This window comes from Capsicum annuum, chromosome 10 (assembly GCF_002878395.1).
Source record: "Capsicum annuum cultivar UCD-10X-F1 chromosome 10, UCD10Xv1.1, whole genome shotgun sequence".
Taxonomy (NCBI): Eukaryota; Viridiplantae; Streptophyta; class Magnoliopsida; order Solanales; family Solanaceae; genus Capsicum; species Capsicum annuum.
Genome location: NC_061120.1, coordinates 179,654,596 through 179,677,842, shown reverse-complemented (window position 1 = coordinate 179,677,842; position 23,247 = coordinate 179,654,596). Strand labels below are relative to the sequence as shown.

Sequence of the window (23,247 nt, the reverse complement as noted above, 5' to 3'; positions counted from 1 at the left end):
TGTTTATACAATTAAGCAAGGTTATTCACATAATTCAAGATTAAGTTTGACTCTTTTTACTTATAAAAATAAATTACGTAAAACTGCACCTTAAGTTCTTAATATACTTAAAATTCCACCTCTATAAAGTAATTATAAAAATCTCAACTTTCACTTTCTCTCTCCAAAAAGACCAATATATAACATTACTCTTCCATTATCACCTAAATGTCCTAAAAGTGCAACCGAAACACCTCCATCGATGATCAAAAAATTACTCTCTTCCAGCCAATCACCACCTACCGACCAAACACCTCTATCGTCACCCCTCCATCACCATTGAACTCAATTTCTCCTCTCCCAACTTCATTAAAAATGAATTGAAACAGACTCAACACCATTATATCATTACTGTCTAGCCATTGTTACGGTGTCACCACTATCTTTATTGCTCCAACCTATTTTTGATGAAGTTACGTTAAATTCATCGAAAAGTCATTGTCAAATATTTATCAGAATAAAGATACATCACGGGCTCGGCTAAAAAAAGTACAAATAGAGGGAGTTCGGAGATTCATCAATGGAGATTAAAGATGATAATGACACATCTCGAATTTCTACCATCAGATCTCGAATCTATGGCGTCCTCCACTATCACATGTCAAATGCTCCATGAATTACAAGACACTTTAAGCCATGAGAAATATGAAGTTCAAAGATTCGTCAATTGAGGTTGAAGATGACAATGTTAATGAAGATATATAAGAATGATGTGTTTGTTACAAAAGTTCAAAGATATATAATAATAATAATAATAATAATAATAATAATAATAATAATAATAATATATCTGATAGAAAAGGACAAGAAGATATATCACGCGATCCTCCACCAAATATACAAAAGCTATGTATCTTACTAAATAGTAGGTTTCAGATACATAAGAAAGATGTGTTTGATTGAAAATCTACAAATCATGTATGGAAATATTTTTTTGGGTTACTGATACATAAGACATATGTATCTGAATGTATCTCTGTGATTTAAATACGTAAGTGTTATGTATCAACACTTATGTATTGGATGGTGATGTATCGTGAGTCTAGCTATGTATTGCGACACTGAATGAAAAATCAAAATTTTACATAAATCTGAAAACAGTTGAAATTTTTTGTGATTAGGTACTAAACTATTGAAATTTACGAAAATTTTCCCAAAAAATGCTCACAGGTCGATATTATTACATCAAGGGTAACACTGACCCAATGGTTATTAAAGAAAACCTTGGACCATTAGCATAATTTTGAACCTTTTCTCGAATTAAAATACCAAAAAAATAATATTAAGGGCGAATATAAACCTTTTTTTAAAACCGAAAGAATAAACCTTTTATTTTATATTGCACTTTAAAAAAAAAACAATGAGTTTCTTTAGTTTAAAGAGAGACGTATCAACTACCCTCCTGAAGTTGTCTCGTTTTATTTACGATACACCTGAATTTTAAGTCGTCTTAAATACTCCTCCCCCTCCCCCCTCCCCCCCCCTTGAATTTGTTGCTTTAGTAAATTGCGTGCCCCTTTTTGGTCTAAAGATCACAACATGTAAAACACACGCTTACACGTGGAAAAAACTGCTTGTGTTTGTTCACGTGGATAAATATTATTCACTTCCCTCATATTTGTGGTATATCAAAAAATAACCCACTTCTACCCTTAATTCTCCAATTTCTCTCTAAGAAAATTATGCTTTCTGAGGTTTCCTCTGCTCCAAAATAGTGAAAGGTTGAATTTTCGTCGATTAAGTAAGCTATTATCTAAAAAAATTATATTTTTTTTGTGCTAAAAATATGAAATTATTTTTTTCGGTTAGTGGTTCATAGTAGTTTTCAATTACTATTTCAATTAGTATTTTGAGGAGATTCACATGCACAAATATGTTTTCTATTATAATTAATGGAGTAAAAAATTACAATTTAAGCTAGAGGTGTACAAAAATTGAACCGATAATCAATTCAATAAAATTTTTTCTCTCCGTGGCTCTCGGCGCATGTTAGCATAACCTGTGTCGCCGATGGAAACCATAGTTAAAGGAAAAGGTAGAGGTCACGGACAAGGATGGGGACAACCGAAAATGATCTCTATCACCCCTATAACCAAAGAGATTCATTCAAATATAAGCTCGGCATGTTCAGATAAAAAAGCTATACCGAATTTACCTTCTGGACCTGGGCGATCGAAAGCTACTGGCAGCTCTCTGGGGGTCGTAAAATAGCTCCAAATGTTGCAGCAAGTAGTGAATAAGGAGAGTAACGATGTAAAATCCAGTGATTTAGGGACACAGCAAAAGCCTCAAATGAAACCAGACCCACCAACTGGATTAGTGTTTATTGAAGGAATTGATGCGCAACCTCAGGAGAAGGTATGGTAGAGTTTATTTTCTGGTAATCGAGATGCAATGAATGGCTTGAACTTAAATTTTGTGCCTCTGAAAATGATTAACAATAATGTCGTGGTGCAACTGGATAAGAGAGAGGTTGAGCTTGAAGCTGAAAAGTGAAAAAGCTCCCTTATTGCATATGTGATTGAAAACTCACCAGGTTATAGCTATATGAAGAAATTTTGTGCTTAACAATGGTCTTATGTCGCTGCACCAGAGTTATTCTTACATGGGGATGGGTATTTTGTGTTTAAGTTTAAAACAGTAAAAGAAATGAATGAAATCCTATGTGTTAGTCCTTACACAGTCAATAATAGACCAATGGTTTTGAAAATATGGACACCAGATTTTGACTATCAAAAGAAAATACTTCATGAAATTCCCTTATGGGTTAAATTCCCCAAACTCCCTGTAACCTGTTGGAGTGGAGACTCATTATGTCACATTGCCAGTGCTCTAGGGAATCCTTTATTTGCGGATGCTTGTACTGCTAATCGAAGTAGGATCTCTTATGCTAGATTACTTATTGAGATTAATATTACTAAACCACTCCCAAGTACAATTATTGTTAAAGATCCTTTGGAGGAGAATTTTCACAGAAGGTAGATTATGAATGGGCTCCAGAATTTTATGCAAAATATTTACTAGTCGGGCATGACTATAATAAACAGCGGAGAGACATGATGACTCAGGAGCCTAAACACCTAAAGAAACCCCCAAGGATTGTGCAGAAATGGTTCTAAAAGGAAGGGGATCACCCGATAGAGGGAGCCACTAAAGAAGATGGTGTAGTTTCAATCTGTAGAGAAGAGAAACTGAAGAATCCCCAGCCTGTTATAGACTCTGGGAGTGAGATAGTCTTCTTTTAGAAGGATATAACTGAGGATAATTGGATAGTTGCCAGTAAAACAGACACTAAAGGGAAGAAAGTGCAAACAACTAGTCTTATGCTTGATCCAGATGAATTTCTTGAATTGAAAACCACATCGCTTAAGAATTCATTTTGACCTTTGAGAATTGGAGATAACACAGGTGAGTTGCTTCCCTTTGATAGAGGTGGCACCCCTTTGTTTGTATGAAGTGGATAATATGGAACATGAGGGGCCTAAATAAGAGGTATAAGCAACGTGAACTAAAGAACTACCTCAAAATAAATCATGTTAAGCTAGCAGGGCTCCTAGAAACTCGAGTGAAACAACACAAGGTTGCTAGTGTACTAGATAATATTGCTCAAGGATGGTCAATGATTAATAATTATCAATATATTGTTAATGGTCAAATTTGGTTGATCTGGGATGATTCTCTATATAAGGTTACAGTTAGACAAGTTGATGCCCAGCTGATACATTGTCAAATTCAAGGAAGATACAGTGACTTTGATTGCTCCATTACAGTCATTTATGGGTATAACACAGTCGAATTGAGAAAATCGTTATGGAGGGCGCTTCATTAACTAGCTTTATTGACTGCATAACCATGGATTTTAATTGGTGACTTTAATGCGATATTGTATAGTCATGACAGATTATATGGTAATCCAATAACTCTTGCTGAAACCAAAGACTTTGCGACATGTATTCAAAATCACCACCTAACTGAGATACCTTAGAAGGGAAAATACTATACTTAGATAAATAGACAACAAGAGAGTGCTAGAGTTTGTAGTAGGCTTGATAGGGTATTTGGTAATGATGATTAGATGATAAAATAGGGTGTTATTTCGGTGGAATATGGACTACCAGCTTTCTCTAATCACTTACCTATGAAGCTATGTTTCAATCAACTTACTTTGACTACACAGCCGCCATTTAGATACTTTAATATTTGGGCTAGTTACAGTTCTTTCATGGAGATAGTAGCTTCAGTTTAGGGACAAAAGTTCCATCATAAGCCAATGCAGAATTTGTGGAGCAAGCTTAAGCATGTGAGACCAAAATTCAAGATACTTAATAATGAGGAGTTTAAGAGTATTGCTGACAAAGTTGCTAAAGCCAGAAATGAGTTGACTATAGTTCAAAAACAGCTGTAAGTTCAGTATTCAGACTCTCTAAGGGAATTAGAAAGCACAACGCTCCAAAACTTAGAAAAATGGTCTTTGATTGAAGAGAGTGTTATGAGGCAAAAGTCCAGGAGTACATGGTTGAAATTGGGGGACTCAAATAAAAAATATTTTAATGCCGTAATCAAATAAAGAACTCAGCGGAAACAGATCACTCAGCTTAAAGCTCTTAGTGGACAGAGGCTAAGTGATTCGGAAGAAATTAAGTAGGAGATTATTCAATTTTATCAATCTCTAATGGGATCATCTGCTCAATCTCTCCCAACAATTAATAGAATTGTGATGAGACAAGAAAATAGATTGAAACATCAACAACAACTTCTGCTAATAAACACAGTTACAAAAAAGAAAATCAAAGATAGCTTATGAAGCATAGCTGAGGATAAGGCACCAGGTGTGGATGGGTACAATGCCCATTTTTTTAAGCAAGCCTGGACTATAGTTCAAAAAGATATATATGAAGTTGTGTTGAACTTGTTTACTACAGGTAAGCTCTTGAAATCAGTAAACTGTATAATAATTACCTTAATCCCCAAAGTTCCAAACCTTGAAACAGTGAAAGACTTCAGGCCCATTGCCTACTGTACATTCATATATAAGGTCATTTCTAAGACATTAACAACGATATTACAACAAGTAATAGCTAGTTACATTTGTAAGGCTTAGGCAGGTTTTATTCTAGGTAGAAAAATTGCAGATAATGTTACTCTGGCACAAGAATTGGTTAGAGCCTATGGCAGAAAACATTTGTCCCCCAGATGTATGCTTAAATTTGATCTCCGGAAGGCCTATGACATAGTGGAGTGGATGTTTTTATGGCAAACAATAGAGGGGATGGACTTTCCTCAATAATTCATCTTGTGGGTTATGGAGTGCGTCCAAACTGTGAATTACACAATCTTGATAAATGGAGAGCCTACAGTACTATTTAGTGCAGCTAAAGGGTAGAGGCAAGGTGACCCTTTATCTCCTTTTCTCTTTGCTATAGCTATGGAGTACTTGAGTCAAAATTTGAATAGGATGCAATCTAACCTAGGATTTCAGTTCCACCCGAGATATACATGGTTGAATATCACTTATCTTTGTTTTGCGGATGACTTGTTACTTTTTGCTAGAGAGGACCTTGAATCTGTTACTGCAATGCATAGTTGTTTTGAGCACTTCTCAGCAGCTTCAGGACTGCAAGCTAATTTAAAGAAAATCTCATTGTATTTTGGTGGTGTGGCTCAGAGAACTCAAGATCTGATCCTACAAATACTAGGATTTTTACTTGGTAGCCTTTCTTTCAAATACTTAGGGATCCCTCTATCTACTAAGAAAATCAAAATAGCCTAATGTTAACCTCTCTTTGATAAGATAGTGACACGAATCTCCTCTTGGATGGCTAAAAAACTTTTCTATGCAGGAAGATCAGAGTTGGTACAGTCAGTGTTATTGGAATTCATTCTTATTGGTCCTAGCTTTTTTCGTTACTAGTGAAAGTGTTGAAAGTCATTGAGGCCTATTGCAGGAGTTATATCTGGTCAGGGACTAACATAGTCACTAAGAAAACCTTAGTATCATGGGAAAGAATGTGCTTGCCAAGGGCATCTGGTGGACTTAATATGATCAATATACAAATTTGGAATAAAGCTGCCCTGGCTAAGACATGTTGGGACCTTATGCATAAGCAGGCAGACTTTGGATTAGATGGATCCATAGCTACTACATAAAGAACCAGGCTCTTGACACTCTTATAATTCCAGCACAAGCTTGCTGGATGACTAAGAAAATCATAGGAGCTAACACTATTTCAGAGAATTTATGCCAACTAATCCAAGAAACTAAGAAAATCATTAGACAGATCTATCTTCAGTTGATTGACCATGCTCCCAGGGTTAGGTGGAAGTGTCTTATGTTTGATAATCATACCAGACCAAAAGCAAGATTCATAATGTGGTTGCATTTCCAGAACAAGCTGCTCACTATGGACAAGCTAGCTAAATGGAGTGTGAAGGTAAATCCTACCTGTATACTATGTCAAAAGTTTCCTGGAACTAGGGACCAATTGTTCCTATATTGTAAGGCTCATAGTGGTTGTGGAAAAGAATCATATACTGGTTGAATGGCAAATTTATCAAGTCAACAAGTTGGGATCAGTACATGAAATGGAGTATTCTCAATGCAAAAGGCAAATCCAGTAGAGCTCAAGTATTTAAAATGGTATATGCTGAGGGGGTTTATGCCTTATGGATAAAGAGAAATCAGAGAATCTTTGAGAAGATCCACAGAGATTGGGAGGTTGTAGCAAAAGGCATTGCTATCATATGCAATGTAAAAGCAACAAGTACAATCACATGTTACCTGCAACAGTTTAAATTCTAAGATTAGTGCATGATTTTGATTTGAGATTCTGATTAGTTGGTTGTGTCGGTTAGGATTGGAGTTAACCCTTTCTACTTTAGATAGCAAGGTGTGATGCCTATATGCTGTGGCTTTGTCATTGTGCACACTTATGGTGATAAATACAAAATGTTTATTTACCAAGAAAAAAATTGAATCGATAAAAATGTTATTGATTTATCGTTAACGGGTTAACGTTTTTTTAATGATTTTATATATAAAAAAAATTATTGGGTTATTGGTTCGGTTTCAATTCTTTTTATTGGGTTATTGGGTAAACCGATAATCCAATAAGATTATACTAAATTGTTATTTTACACCATATATATATATATATATATATAGTAGGATCTTGGTTGCAACTAAGATTCAATTTTTTTCATGTTAGTGACTACTTTTTTTATTTTATGAGTATTTTCTTATCGGTTAAATCGAAAATCGATTCTTAAGGACTAAAAATCGATAACCAAACATCGATAAGAAAATATCATATTGGTTTGAATATTGATTTAGCGCATTTAAAAATAAAAAACTCATAAACTGAATCGACAAATATAAAAATCAAATCAAATCGATCGATGCACACCCTAATTTAAGTAGGTAAAATAAAAGTAGTTGAATTTTTTTTTTTACACATTTTGAAAGTGAAGGAGGAAGAGGGATAATAAATTGGAAGAGAAGAGAGAGGAGGCTTCGAAGTTTTTGAAAAAATTAAAGAAAAATATTTGTTTTTCATGTTTGACCATTGAGAAATGCTGATTTGGCAAAAGAATTACTCCATCACACGCCTCATGAAGTTTGAAATCACACATCATGCTACGTGGGTCAAAAAGGGGCACGCGACTTACTAAATCAACAAGTTCGGGGGGAGGGGGGAGGATACTTAAGACGACTTAAAATTCACGTGTACTATGAATGAAATGAGACAATTCAGGGGGTGATTGATACTTCTCTCTAGTTTAAGATAAGTAAATTTTTGAGTTATTTTTTAATGTTCAAAATAAATGAATTGTTCATTTTTCAAGAGATACATTGAAAATTTCTTCCCATTTTACTCTTCATGTATTCTGTTTTATGAGTTGCAAATGACTTAATTGACTTTATTTAATGTGAATGAAATTTTAAGAGTAGTTTGATATTATCTAAAAGGATAAAAATAAAACTAAAGTACAATTTATATCTTAATTTTTTTCCTTAATAGTATGCAATGAAACAAACATTCACTTATTTTGAACAAGAGAGAGTGTAAGCTAAGTAGTGTGATGGTTTTTAATACCATCATTAGAATTTAATATGTTATAATGAATTATTTACCATTATGTTAAATTATCAAGCTAGATATTAAATCGAATTATATACGTAGTACATAACATTTGAAGTGATTTAATTGTGTATATCGGCTTTATGTAATTACTTACTAATAAGGAGTAAAGCAGGTAGCAGAGCGTCAACATGCGTCAACAAACCTGCTTTTGTTGTCTACTTAAGCTGTTTGCTTCGTAATTTTATTATATCATCCCTAATTAATTATATGTTTCTTTTGCTTGCTTCTTTGGAATGGATAATGTTGGAATTAAATATTTCATTATGATAGTTGACTTAAAATCCGTGGAAGCAGGGTTGTATATGGGTACGAGAGTGTTCATTTGAATTCGCTCGACGAAAAATTATAAAATATAAGATAATTTTTTTAAATTTTTGTACGTATATAGAGTATAAGTTATTTATGTATTAAAATTAATAATATTTAATATAAAAAGTAAAATATACATTTATGACATGTCTTCTTCAGCTGCTTCAATCATAATTGTACTAAATATCACTCCTAATTAATTATTATAAGTCATCTAAATATTAAAAAATTAATAATATTTAATAAAAAAGTTAAAATAAATATAAAAATGATAAATTAATTTTTGATGTTTTAAATTAACTTGAAGTCTTATATGAGACCCACTTAAATTTTTTTTCACAAGTATTTTTTATAATATTTTGCTATATCACTTCTAATTAGTTGCTGTGAGTCATTTAAGACATGTTTGCTTTGCAGCTTCAATCGTGATTTACTATATCACCCCTAATTAATTATTATGGTCATCTAAGCATTATGTCATTTAAATTGAAATAGAAGAAAAAATATTGGAAGTCACAATAATTAAAAACTTAAATTATTTTAAAAAATGTAATTGATTATCAATGCAACAAAAGTTTGGACAAGAAGAGTAACATATATTATTTGAAAATTACATAAAATATATCATAAATTATAATAGTTAACAAATTATAATATCTAAAAAAATTTATCTGTTATATATCTCAAAAAAATACATAAAAAATATGATAAATTATAATAATTAACAACTTAAAAAATTTAAAATATATAAAATATTTGATTGACTCTCGAAATTGTATCAATGTCACTTAAATTACAGCAGAAGAAAGGTATTATAAATAACAATAATTAAAAATTTAAATTATTATAATTTAAAAATATAATTGGCTATCAACGCTACAAAAATTTGGACAGGAAAAGTAACGTATATTATTTCAAAACTACATAAAAATATTATAAATTACAGTAGTTAACAACTTAAAATATCTAAAAACATATTAAAAGTATGATTGATTATCTAAATTCTATTTGCGTCACATAAATTGAGACCAAAAAAATCATATACTGAGCTCGTGTTATCGAAAAAATAACAATATAGACCTATCAAACTTTGCTTTTCACACTCGTTATTAATCTATATATTTATAGAGTTTAATTTTGATCGTGAACTAAATTTTTGAAAAAAAATTATATATTTAAATAATAAATCACAATAATTGATAATATAAAATATTTTATGAATATAGAGAAAAATTACTTTCAAAAATAAATTATTTAACTTTGAAAATTCAAAAGATATCACATTAATTGATATGATTATTATTATAACATTAATTTCAGATAGATATTGGCCTCACAAGCTTCTCGTAATTAAATAATATATAAAATTTAAACTCTAAAAATAAATAACATATTTTCATATGTTTAATTTCTTTTTAAGTTTAAACTTCTTATTTATAAATATAAGAACATTATAAAATATTTAAAATCACAGAATTTAAATATTTTTAATATGTCAAGAAAATTATACTCTAATTTTCTCAACAATTTCATATTCAATCAACTGCGTATAAATAAAAGGAAATTGAGAAGCTCTTTGTTGGAAGTCCGACAATTCAGTGCTAATTCGATCATCGAAGGCATAGAGCGCTCTTCGTACATTTCATACGTCGTTGGCTACATTTTCTTTCTATTGCTCAACTTATGTTCAAATCCTGGTAATTTTTTCTTTCTCATTTACCAATGTTTCATTTCCATGTTCCATTATAAATCCAATAATCGATTTTCATTGTTGAATATTCATTTTATTTAAAGTTTCACATGTTATTATATATATATATATCTGTATATCTGTATTGTGGTTCTAAAGGTGATTTGTTAAATATTAATCTTGATATTTGAGTGTTATCTGTTCTAACAACAAATGGTTTAGGTAATAAAAATGTAGAAAACTTTCTATTCCTTTTACTACTGCTAGTAATTCTTTTTCGTTAGTTGAGTAGTTTATATATATATATATATATATATCCGTCCTATTTTATTTGTTGTTTTTTAATTATGGGACGGAGAAAGTATATATATATAAGCTATGTCCTCTTTTAATTTTTTCGGTATATATAGATATCAGCATTTTGTTTTTCATTTTTCTTATTATTGTTACTTATATGTGCTAGTTTATGGTTAATTGTGAAGAATCTGAGTTATATTCACACCTAAAATGGATATATTTAGGCAAACTATTACTCATGTTTTCGGGATTTTAGTCAGGAATTGAAGCTCGTGGTTTGGGATTTTAGTCCTTTTGAGTTACTGGATTCTAAATCAATTAATGGTATATTTTACTTTTAGCTCTGTCTTAGGTGGATCCAGGATTGAATGCGGTCAGTAACAGAACTAAAATTTTCACTAAAGGAGTTTAAGGTATGAGGAAATAAACACTCGAAGAAGCCAAGGGAGCTCAATATTAATTATATATATATAAAATATAATTTTAATCATATATATACACAGTGTACTTTCCTGCCAAAGGTGGTTTGGATGAGCCCCTTGAACCCAAGTGGCTCCGCCCATGGACGTGGTTGTTTGAGTAGAGAGTAGGTTCTGTTTTTTTTTCCCAACTCTATTGTACTTGTTTTTCACACACACATGTATATATAGTTGAACCCCAAAGTACTGTGTTCTATCGAACCATTTGTTAGATTCGCCACTGAGATCTATGTAATTTCATTTGGCAGTGTGATTAGCATAGCTTGTTTATATGAAAATGCTATTGTGGTATGATGTACTGTAAAGTAGAATATACAAAATTAACTCCTAATCTGAATTATCTTTAAGACTTTGGCAAACATATCTCAATCAATCAGTAATGCCCCTCAATCACAAATTACTTGGTGTCAGCTACATGAGTCATATACCTATGCTACTTTATGTTTTACATACTTATTTCCTTGAACTTGTCTTTCCTACAGGCGTGCCAAAGAGCAACAGGCTCAGTCAAGTTCTCAAGAAGCTAATAATGCTTCATGGCATTCACAGTATTCACCTTCCGTAATCAGCACACCAAGCTCTTCCCGTCCTGCTACCCCTAGTTCAAGCTCTTCCAGCAGCTTTAATGCGCAGAGTCCAACAAACAGGCCAAGCTCCGTGTCCCATGATTCCCCCGCAGAGACTGCTGGCATCATTGCTGCTTTAAGAAATAAGAGGTAAATTTTAGTTGATATATCCCTGCAGTTATGGTAGTCTTTGTTTCTACCAGAATTAGATTCTGAACTCGCTGGAATTTGTAACAGATTTTTCCTCTTCTTTTTCCTATCTGGTTATGAAGGGTGGTTTCATGTCACCATCATGAACTTTTAACATAGATTTATCATTTTGATAAATTATGTACATAAAACTCCTGAAAAGTCTATACTCTATACTAGTGATACAATTACGTGATAGGAATTAACCTTTTCGAATATTGATGAATTCTGCTTTCTCATCTTATGGACATTACGAAACACCATATAGTGTAATGAACTGAAGTGCATACAGTAGTACAGGTTTTGTTGTTTGAAAGCAGAAACCGTGCAATAGAAGCAGACAGGGGGCTTGTTGGATACAACCAATGAATTTTTTTTTTTTTTTCTTTTTTTGATAATTGTGGTGTCCGGGCCAGCTTTCATGCACCTTGACGAATTCCACGGAACACCTGCCTGCTCCCACCAGCAACAAATACCAGATAACTCTGTCCACCAATGCTAGGACAGATGTGAAGAATCACCTAGTGTTCTTTTGTCTTTACTGGGATTTGAACGTGAGACCTCAGGTCTTCAACCCACTTCATTGACAACCAGGCATAATCACAATATAAGTTTTATATCTGAAATAGATCCTCGTGGTTCGATTCATAATCAGAGGTATCTTTTTGGTACATGATAGAGCTTATATAATTTCTTTTTGATTATTAGTATCCAAGGAAGCATTTAACACCCTTTAAGGTACCATTCGTGCATGTTTTGAGTATGACAACTAAGTCATATCTAAACTATGATTTTGGCTTTATGAAGTATCTTCTGGCAGCAAATGTGTCATGGCTCATGACTTGATGATCTTTTTTTTTTTTTGTGCTTGGGATTGGAAAAAAGAAATAAAAAGAGGCACTTTTTCTGTTGATTAAACAATCAAATGAAGAGCTTAGCCTTTTGAGTCATTCTTCTTTTTGCAATTTTATGTTTCTGATTTTCAATATGCTTTCTTGTTAATTTGTTCAGTGTTAATGAGCTAAAGAAACTTGTTACTGGCAAGGATGTGTATCACAACTTCTTAATTTCACTTGAGGCTGTCAAGACTCAGGATAGTGTAAGTAATAAAATTACTTGTCTTGTTCTGTTCGGCCGGTCTTTCTATACCCTGATTCATTTTATAATCAAGCATACACTATGGATCTGATTATCCTCGTTTTGTTCAAATATGATATTATGCTCCACCAAATTATACATGTTCCAAATTGAATGGAGGATCAAGTGAGATTCTGTTTCTGGTAGTAAGGAATCAAATTATACATGGGGGATGACTGAATTTAGTTGTTCTGTCCGTGTGAGGTTCTGCATTCATGATGGCATAATGTATTGAATCCATTCAAGTGGCTTACAATCTCATGAGACTTCTGCATAACAATGTGCGTCATTGATTTTTGGTGATCTTGTCTCATACAATTCAAAGTTAATAATATTTGCATGTTTGGAGTTGGGTAACCTTGTTCTTACTTCCTTTATTCCTTGCTGAAATGAACTTGAATAATCTTTCTACCTTCTGTATGCTCTGCTCTTCTTCTTACACAATGCATGTAATGAGTTGTGTATCCTCATGTCTTATGCATGTTAGCAAGGCATTTCAACATGAGAGCACAACTTTGATCAGTTATAGTCACCTTGATGTTATCTTTTGTTGTAACAGGTGCACTGTTCTATGTTAATTTCTATGATAGCATCTTACTCTTGCTGTTTTCCCCATATTGATCAGGTCAGGGATGAGCTTTGGAACGAAACTCTGCTGCTTGTTAGTAAGTTTTAGGTTGCTTATTGCCTTATTATAGGTTATGATATGTCAACTAGTATCTACAGATAGATTTGAACAAAATCCTTATGCAGGGGAGAATTTAGAAAAAGAACCCTGGATAATGGAGCTTAGGAATCAGGTCAGCTGGGGCATTTACTTATATGTAAAAGCATTTGTAACATTTTAGCATTGAAGCATTGACTTTGGAAAAAAATTTCTGTGCACCCTCTTTTATTGTTCACAGTGTAGAATCATCTGCACAACTGAATTGGCTGCTGCTCAAGAAAAGATGCATGAGCTGGAAAGGAGGAAAGAAGAGCTTCTGAAGTTGTACTCTCCTGTATCACTTCTCCATCAGCTACAAGGTAAATAGTGGAAGCACATAAAGCTTGTATACTTTTTCCTCTCCCTTTGATTGTTTGTTATTCTTCTTACATCGGATAAAATTATTTGAAGTACAATTACAGATCAATATGATAATAGGAGACTTCCAGGGTACTTGCATCACGACGTTCTAACTTGAACAAGTTGAACTAAGGGTCCAGTAGGAGTTGAGTCAGCACTTAAAGGATATGTCAAAAGAAACTTTTCAGTTCCTAGACATGTAGAGCTTGACACGGATTGCCTTGTTGTCTCGGTCGTGGTGCATGATGGATCTGACATCTGAGTAGTCCAGTGTCTATGTCAAACTCTTGCTATGTTGCCAATGCACAATTACAGCTTTGCATAATGCTCAACTTCCTTTTATAGAGCAATCTTCACTGGTGTCCACTTTGATATACTTTGACAAATATGATTATTTTCCTCAAACTTGCTGAAAAACATTAGTTTCTTTCCATTCTGCTTCACTATTTAATTTCCTTTTTGGGTTAGTACACCCTACCATTTTTGATTATGTCCCAATGAAAAAGTTCCATCCATATGAATGTTTTCATCAGATTGTGTACAAGTCTTCTTCTGATTGTTTTTCAAGCGTGAATTTAATTCTATCCACTTTTAATCAAGGAGCTCAGTGCAGAAACTCTATGTAATGAGGCAACTACATGTAATAGGAAATTTTAACTTTAATTGTTTGTGCTCAATTTTGTATCATATTGCTACTCTCTTTGTGATGTTGTTATGTTGGGAATGGAGGGTGGGGAATATGGGGATTGGTTTGTAAATCAAGAATAATTTTCCAATTTGAAGTGTTAACCATATGCTGCTTTCTACCACAGAAGTTCCTAAATGATTATTCGATAAATCTGGAACTCTAGTTGCTTAGTGATCATAACTTTTATTTTTCCCCGTTTTTGGTAGATGTTGTGATTAATACAATTTTGAGATACCAAATTGAAATGCCCTTAGAATATTGAACGGATGGTTAAAGCATTGATTTTGTTCTTGCTGATGGGATTGGATAACCGAAATGATTATACTTGCCAGCAAAAGAATGTCAGTTTACTGATGTAATGTTGCTATGATACAGATGCCATGAAGAAAACGGAGGAGGAATCTGAAGCCTTGCTCGGCCAGCTCCTTGATCGAGAAATTGATCTTACAACATTCGTGCAGAAGTCCAAAAAACTGGGATGCAGTTACCACAAACGTGCCCTCACACATCTTGCTGCTAAGGCATATTTAGCAGCTTGATCAATGTATGAATGCTGTAATTTTGGCTGCTTGTTACTGAAAGCATCTGTATAAATATTTCCAGGTGTGATTAAGATCATATTCAGGCTGACGACAACTTCCTGAGGGACTTATCGAATTAAATGTTGTAGAAATATCAGTCACTTACCATCCTTCCACTGTAACTTAGACATGCTTTCATACGCACAATGCCTCATCTGGTTTTAGTGTTTGCTACTCAGTTTAGATGCATGGCATTCTTTCTTAGAATTGCACTTCACTATAACTTTTCGACCATTGTTGACTTCTCGTCACACATCTCAAAACTAATAATGGAACATTTCCTGTAGACACTGGGTGTAATTGTACCATATCATGAACTATTTTAATCGCAGTTGCTTCTGATCATGCATATATGGTTCCTTTATGTTTATTTCCTAATGTTCTTGGCAAAAAAAAAATTACATAGGTCTTGGAATATTGTAGATCTTTTGAGGCAACTTATTCCATTTGATTTTATGTTGATCTTATCTTACCTTGCTGCACACGCGTATATACCCTGAATTTATAAGCTTATGTAAAGCTTGACCAAAACATCTCCAAGTGATTTCTCATTTTATTACACCTTCCGACTGATTGATCGTTTCTATGATCCCTTAACTTTATTATGGCCACGAATTTGTTTTATCTTTGGTAAATCTATCTTTACCATTTCGATATTGGCATATTCTGACATTACCAACCACTCCAAGATTGAGGGGAAGACACTTTATTAGGTTTGATCACTGTGCAACTATTTGGTATTTCATGATGCAGTCTTTCTGGTATCCCTCAATATCAAGTATCCCAGATTTCAACGCTGGACCTCTTCAAATGATTATCCACTAATTATAAAGATTTTGATCTTCAACAACAACAACAAACCCAGTATATTCCCCCATAGTGAGGTCTGGGGAGGGTAAGATGTACGCAGTCCATACCTCTACCTCTAAAGAAGTAGAAAGACTGTTTCCGATAGACCCCGGCTCAAGACACGAAATTTTGATCTTCTATACAAGTAAATAATAAACTTTGAGTCAAACTTTTAAGCCAGAGACTTTACATTGGCTGTATAGTAGAGAGGCAACAGATTCAGAAACACAAATTCCCCAAATACTGAGTAGGAAGGAACGTAGAAAACAAGAAGCAAGAATACAAGAAACTAACTAGCTTAATATATCGAAGTTTCTACTTTCAGGGGATAAACTACAACAACAACAAAACCTTGGTCCTAAATATTTGTAACTGACCATTTATCACTTGGTGGAGGAATATATAGTATTTCATTGCTACAAGTATGAGTTATTGAAAACAATACATGGATACGGACATTTCCCTCAACTATTCATGTCAACTAAATGGGGGGATGGAAGGGAATTAGTAACGAGAAAATAGATTACGGGAGTATGTGACTTGAACTATCAATTGGTTTGTGTAGATATATGTGTGCACATGGGAATTCACAGCCAAATGTGTCTTTGTTCCAATCGCTGCACTGTAATGTTCAGCTTCCAGTACTTTCTTCTTTCAGTCGGTCCATTTCCTTCTCCCACTTGAGTCCCAAAATTTGGCGGCCAAAGGGCACAATAAGGTTGTACCGGAAAACCTGAAGCCAAAGCACACATTTTAGCTCTTGCAAGTATCGTGACTTTAATTAACTTTTGCCAATTGTCAACAATTCTAAAATGTGCCAGCCAAACATGTTTCCAGACCAATTTGAAAAACATGTTTCCCAAAACCAACATCAGAATCAAAACCACGAACAAAGAACAGCCAAAAGTCCAGCTTTTGGCTAAGCCACTGTCGGAAGTTGCCAAACAAATGTTTTTGCCTTTATACTGTTTCCATTTTTCCCATTCTTATGAAAATGTTTAGTAGCAAGTAGACAGTTTTGATCTATTAAAGTAGCAAGTAGACAAGTAAACCATTTAGTAGCAAGTAGACAGTTTTGATCTATTAAAGTTTCTCCCATAAGAAAGCGACTAATAAAGTTTTAGCGTTTCAGTGATATTTCCACACTAACTGATTTGCAAGCGTAATTCTTCCCAGCTAAATCCAAATTAGTACGTTGTTCTTAGAAATTAAACCAAATACTTTTTAGAAATCACTAAACCAAAAGTCGCATTGTTTCCCTACCAACCATTTAGAAATATATAGCAGCAGAAAGTTATTTTCGAAATGAAGACATGGCTGTTATGAATCTTTCAAGCGCTTAGTCAGCCAAAGTTCGACAAATTCTTGTCAATAGTCTCCTAGTTCAGCCATCTCTTAGCAGAGCATAAATACTGATATAACATCAAATATGGAAAATCCAGATGCATGTATATGCTCGCAGGAATAGGTAAATTGAAAAGCAAATCAGTTCCTCGCGTTGCTCACCTTGTTATTAATGTCATGAATCTGGAGCTTTAGAGACCCAGATGCCTCGATCCATTTAGAATCATCAACAGAGCCTCTGTGCATCCATGCCTTTTTAAGTGCTGATCTCCACTCAGCTACTTTGGTTCTTATCTCTTTGTTCAATTCAACCCACTCAGGTGCACATTTATTTTTGGAGAGAATCCTATACAAGGTATCTTCAGCTGGATCAGCATGAGGATTAGTATTGAGGTCCAACGGCTTTCCTTTCCCTGGCAAGTTCTCAAATTGCCCTTCTTCCATGGAATGCCATATCCGTTGTTCAACAACATTGATAATGTCAGTTTCTGACCTGAACAATATTCCATGCAAGATTCAAACTAGCATTCCATTAAGAAATTTGCAAAACAACACTGCAACATTGTCAACATCAATCAGAATCCTACCATTCGCAATTAATCGAGAGAAACACACAATAATAACTAAGTGATAGCTAGAGAATCATGCAACACATTTTTCATGAATTTAAAGAACATTCTTCTGACTCTTTACCATTACAATTTCATTTACATGCTAAGAGCATCCTGACTTCTTGGAAAAAAACAAGGACTCTGCTCAATTCATTTGCGGCAAACACCAATGATGGCATTATGACAAGTTGACAACCTAATACAAACTTCCTCCTCTAACAATTAGAGGTGGAAAAGTTTTCTGCAGAGGTACTTACTGTACGAAAAATAAGATGCCTATCACGAAACATCAAATTCTATCTCAAATCACTGAATCAAAAGTAACATTAGTTTTAACTTCAATGTTCCTCCAGTAATTCATACGAATATCCTTGATGACATTTCAAACAGAGCATTGGTCAGAAATATATCAAAGAGATTCAAGTGACTTGGACTAAGAGAAGATTACAGTTAGACACCAGAAGATATACTGCTGGTAGCTCTTCCACACCTAATGCGTTAATAGAATACCGCAATTGGAGCCTAAACTACAGCGAACCTACTACTATATAACCCCAAAATACAGTGAAAACACTTCCAGATTTATAACTATCTGGATTCACGTCAGAACCTACGTTTTTGTTACTCGGAAACACCAAGCTAACTGCCCAGTAGGAGCAATGTGTATCAGTACAACAATTACAAGTTGATGCATGTTGTACTTATTCAAATGCAGAATCCAATAGTTAGTCTTTTTGGGTGTGGAAGACATGCAATATATTTCTAGGACACGTGTTATATTAGCAGATCACAATCAGAAAGCCGCCTTAGCAATCTCATTTTATATAGATTGCTTCAATGGAACAAGTTCACAACTCATTATCCATAAAGAATGCAGTTTGCTAGAGATGGGTCTTTTAACCATACTGTCTATCAGGGGCAGAGCTAGCTCATTGATTGTGAGTTTGGCCAAACCCAAATAGCTTTGGTCCAAACTTTGCATTTGTATTAAAAAATTATTGAATATGTACGAAATTGTAAATTTCTGAGGAAGTGGTATGGACTGTGTACACTTTCCCCTCCCCAGACCCCACTTTGTGGGAATACATTGGGTATGTTGTTGTTGTACAAATTGTAAATTTAGAACCCCGGAACTACAAAGAACTAGAATCCAAAACCAATAAACTCTAAATCTTGGCTTTGCCTCTATTCTGAACCAAACCGACTATGTACAAGCCTATGAGATAGAAGTGGTGAATGAGGCTGGTTCAATTGGGATTGTTGGGCCGAGTAAAAATGAATAGTTTTATTTGGGATCCAGGCCCAGTTAACAGATGGTTTAAAAGGACTAGCATTTAGCAGGAAGAAGTTTATGCATATTGTGAATAAACTATATGTTCATCTCATCTTCTTTCTACAGTATAAGCTTCTCGTCCCATTCTTATATCTATCCTCCTTTTTTTTTTAAAGATAACCGTGGTGTCTGGGCCAGCTTTCCCGCACCTCGACTAAATCCACGAGAGATATGCCACTCCCACCACAGATAACTCTATCCACCAAGGCTAGGACAGATGAGAAGAATTACCTAATGCTTTTTTTAATCTCTATCCTTAGTTACTCCCTCCATTTAAAAAAGAATGACCTATTTTGACTTGACACAAAGTTTAAGAAAATAAAGAAGACTTTTGAATCTTGTGGCCTTAAATTAAAGTTGTGTCAAATATACCAAAATGTCCTTTAATCTTGTGGTCCTAAACGTGTCACGTGAAAAGTTGAAATTAAAGTATTGCCAAAAAAAGAATTTAAACGGACTAAAAAGAAAAGTAGGTCATTCTTTTTAAAACGGAGGGAGTACTTGTTATTTCAATATTTTCCATTGTAATTCAATAGTTTAAACATTGTTATTGTAATTATTTTTTTGATAGCTGTGATGTCCGGGCTAGTTTGCAAGCACCTCTACTAATTCCATGGGATACTTGCCACCTTCCACCAGCAACAGGTAGTAGGTAACTTTGTCCACCAAGGTTAGAATAAATGGGAAGAAATCACCTAGTGTTGTCACTGTAAAGAATTGAACCTGAGACCTCATGGTGCTCAACCTAACTTCATTGAACCACTAGGCCACACCTGGTCATCAGTGATTATATAATACTTGAGTATTTGTGTTGAGAATTCAGGTTTGTTTCAGCCTCTGTCGTCTATCAAACGAAAATACAAGTATTCCTCTCAAATCATGGATAAAGTGGAATTTTCAATAGCGTGAAATATTAATAAAAGACTATTGGCATCACATTTTCATTAAGGTGAAATGAATTAGGAGCCTAAATAAATCATGAATACACTGTGAACTAAGCATTGCTACTATCTACTGAACCAAGTTACCCAATCACAGCAAATTTTTGTACTAATTTAAGCAATTTGTATGCAAACAATAACACATTATCCCAGCAGCTGAATCAACAAATTGTTTCCATTTTTCTCAAATAATAGGTGGAGGAGGATATTAACTATATACGTAAATTCTATATCTAACACTCGCCCATTAACTAATACAAGGAGCTAATAGAAGGGAATTCACTAATTGACTGTGATGACGTCAGAAATTACCTAACGGCGTCACGTTGTCCGCGAAGTTCAGGCGGAAGCTTACGGTCATTCACCACATCGATAACACCAGAAAGACGATCATTCATTTTCTTATTAGTCTTCGGAAATTGACCTTCAGTAAAAGAAGAAGATGACCATCTAGGCTTAAATACGCCATGGCTAACAGTTTCAATCCCCGCGGCCGATTTATGCGTAGCGGAGGACGATAAAGCTCCGATCAATCTCGCGAAACGAGCTGCCATGGCGGTTTGGGATTGTGTGGGCTACTGGACTTCGCCTAATGGGTCCTATTCATTTTCACAATAAGTTCAGCAAATGGGCAGGCATAGAAACTAGAAAAATCAACATAAATCCCACCACTTTACGAGTTAATTACTCCTTATTTTAATTCTTTTTAATATTATTAAAAATTTAAAAATAATTCACCCAAATGCATTAATGTCATCCAAATGCATTATGACTCTGATATAGAGTTAATACATAAAAAAAAAAATCCTAAACTTGATACTAAATTATAATTTTGACCTTAAACTTTGATAGTGCACAAATATGACCTTTAACTATTCAAAATCTGAATAAATATAACCTCCGATTTTGCAACCCCATGTGTGAGTCTCACTCGCGTTTACGTGGAAAGATAATCCAATCATACGGTGCTACGTCGTTAAAAGGGATGACTTGGAGAGAAGTCATATTTGTGCAGTTTTGAATGATTAAAGGTCATATTTGTGCACTGTCAAAGTTTTGCTTTTTTGTGTTAAAACGACGTCGTATTTATTATTATTATTATTATTATTATTATTATTGTTATTATTAGTATTAATAATAATAATAATAATAATAATAATAATTTTTTTATTTATTTCTATAGTAGCAGCACCTAACTTTCTTTTAATTTTAAAAAATTATAATTATTATTATTATTTTATTTATTTCTATAGCAGCAACACCTAAACTTTTTTTTAATTAAAAAAAATCAGCTACTAGCAGGGATCGAACCCGCACAGTAGGCTGAAGGAAGCGCCCAAGAAGAGCAAATAACATCGCTGGGCTATCTAAGTGCCTTGTTTCATGTGGTTCAACATTAATATACGTACATAAATATACATTTTCTATATTATATATATACAACGTAATTTTTTTACCAAGGGGGTTCGGGTGAACCATATGGAAATCGCGTAGTTCCGCCCCTCATTAATTTAATAACGTTTTAATAATGTTAATTTAATAACATTTTAATTACGTTAATTTGATAACGTTAATTTAATATACTACTACTACTATCCTTAATAACATTAATTTAATAACGTTTTATTAAAACTATAATTTTTTTATTATTAGTATAGTTTTATCTTTAATTTAATATTTAAATAAATAATATTTAGATATATTATATAACTTAAATTCGTCCTCTGTTTTATAATATATATACATATCCGCTCGATTTTTTCACATGAGGCTGACCCGCCTAATTAATAAATCTTCAATATTGCTCTTTTTCCGCAATGACAAAAGAAATTAGATGCCATTTTCATCTTTGAGCCGAAAATAATGAAAAATAATAGTGAAGAGTCATTTAAATGTCATATTTGTGCAGTTTTGAATAGTTAAAGGTCATATTTGTGCACTGTCAAAGTTTAAGGTCATAGTTATGTATTATGCCCTTAGATTTTAAGCTGGACGCGCCCAGTTTTGCGTGTTGAACACACGTTTTGCCACGTAAGATTGGAGGTCATATTTGTGCAGTTTTGAATAGTGAAAGGTCATATTTGTGCACTGTCAAAGTTTAAGGTCAAAGTTATAATTTAGTGTCAAGTTTAGGGTCATTTTTATGTATTAACTCTCCGATATATTATCATACTCTAATATATATCATATCTTATTTCACATACAACATGTAATAATAGATAATTTTTTAATTTATCATGACACTAATTAAACCATGATACATAAGTTATTAGTTTGATTGTTTTATATCGTGCTACAAATATATACAAGTAATATAAAATTTCATTACAATATATCATAATCAAATCATCTCTCGCATAATGTATCATGAACAAAATTTATTTGTGTATCAGTAACATTAATATCACAAGTAGATCTACGCCAGGAGAATTAGTTATGTGTCAAGAGAAATTAGTACAAGAAGCCGTGGATACACTTCTTGATGATGGAATCCGGGGACAACCAATGAGGGACGGTCATAATAAAGTTTACAAGTCGTTTTCTGATGTAATTGAAGGCAAAGAGGGAAGATTTTGTGAGACTCTGCATGGCAAACGAGTTGATTATTCAAACCCTAGCTCATTCCCATTTTGGGCGGAACAGACCTACTAATTCTTTGATTCCAGTTAGTAAGAGGGATCTTGAACTAAGAAATAGATCCTAGAAGCTAAAAAAGGCTATCTTGAGCAATTGCAATAATCAGGTTCATTGATATTCCTGGTATAGTAGATGCAATCACACATACAATCATACTTAATTCGATATAATTGTTTGATCTTAAAGGGGATCTTCCATAATTTCGCACGTGAGGGGTTATTTCTTGGTTTCATCCAGTCATTAATAACTTGATTATTTTTAACATAACTTTAGTTAGATATTTAGTTAGATACATTATTTTATGTATCAACAACATGAAAATCCGTCAGATACATAGATTTCATAAAATT

At 33.6% G+C, this 23,247-nt stretch overlaps 2 protein-coding genes across 6 annotated transcripts; one reads left to right on the top strand and one right to left on the bottom strand.

Moving 5' to 3' along the window:
• The first annotated feature begins 1,902 nt into the window (after positions 1-1,902).
• On the top strand, positions 1,903-15,322 carry LOC107843386 (vacuolar protein-sorting-associated protein 37 homolog 1). Of its 5 annotated transcripts, none has more exons than XM_016687652.2 (7): positions 1,903-2,397; positions 11,438-11,671; positions 12,722-12,809; positions 13,473-13,512; positions 13,601-13,647; positions 13,753-13,873; positions 14,977-15,322. In XM_016687652.2, the coding sequence occupies exons 1-7, from the start codon at positions 2,378-2,380 to the stop codon at positions 15,138-15,140; spliced, it is 714 nt and encodes a 237-aa protein (XP_016543138.1). In that variant the 5' UTR covers positions 1,903-2,377; the 3' UTR covers positions 15,141-15,322. The 5 variants fall into 5 exon arrangements, with proteins under 5 accessions (XP_016543138.1, XP_016543140.1, XP_047254230.1 ...); XM_016687654.2 differs by lacking the exon at positions 1,903-2,397 and adding an exon at positions 10,031-10,186; XM_047398274.1 differs by lacking the exon at positions 1,903-2,397 and adding an exon at positions 10,631-10,849.
• A 989-nt stretch (positions 15,323-16,311) lies between these two features.
• Positions 16,312-20,932, bottom strand: LOC107843385 (dnaJ homolog subfamily C member 28). Its single transcript, XM_016687650.2, has 3 exons — positions 20,573-20,932; positions 17,538-17,868; positions 16,312-16,764 (listed from the first exon to the last, which is right to left on the bottom strand). Exons 1-3 carry the CDS (start codon positions 20,812-20,814, stop codon positions 16,663-16,665), a joined length of 675 nt encoding a protein of 224 aa, XP_016543136.1. The 5' UTR covers positions 20,815-20,932; the 3' UTR covers positions 16,312-16,662.
• Between the last annotated feature and the right edge of the window lie 2,315 nt (positions 20,933-23,247).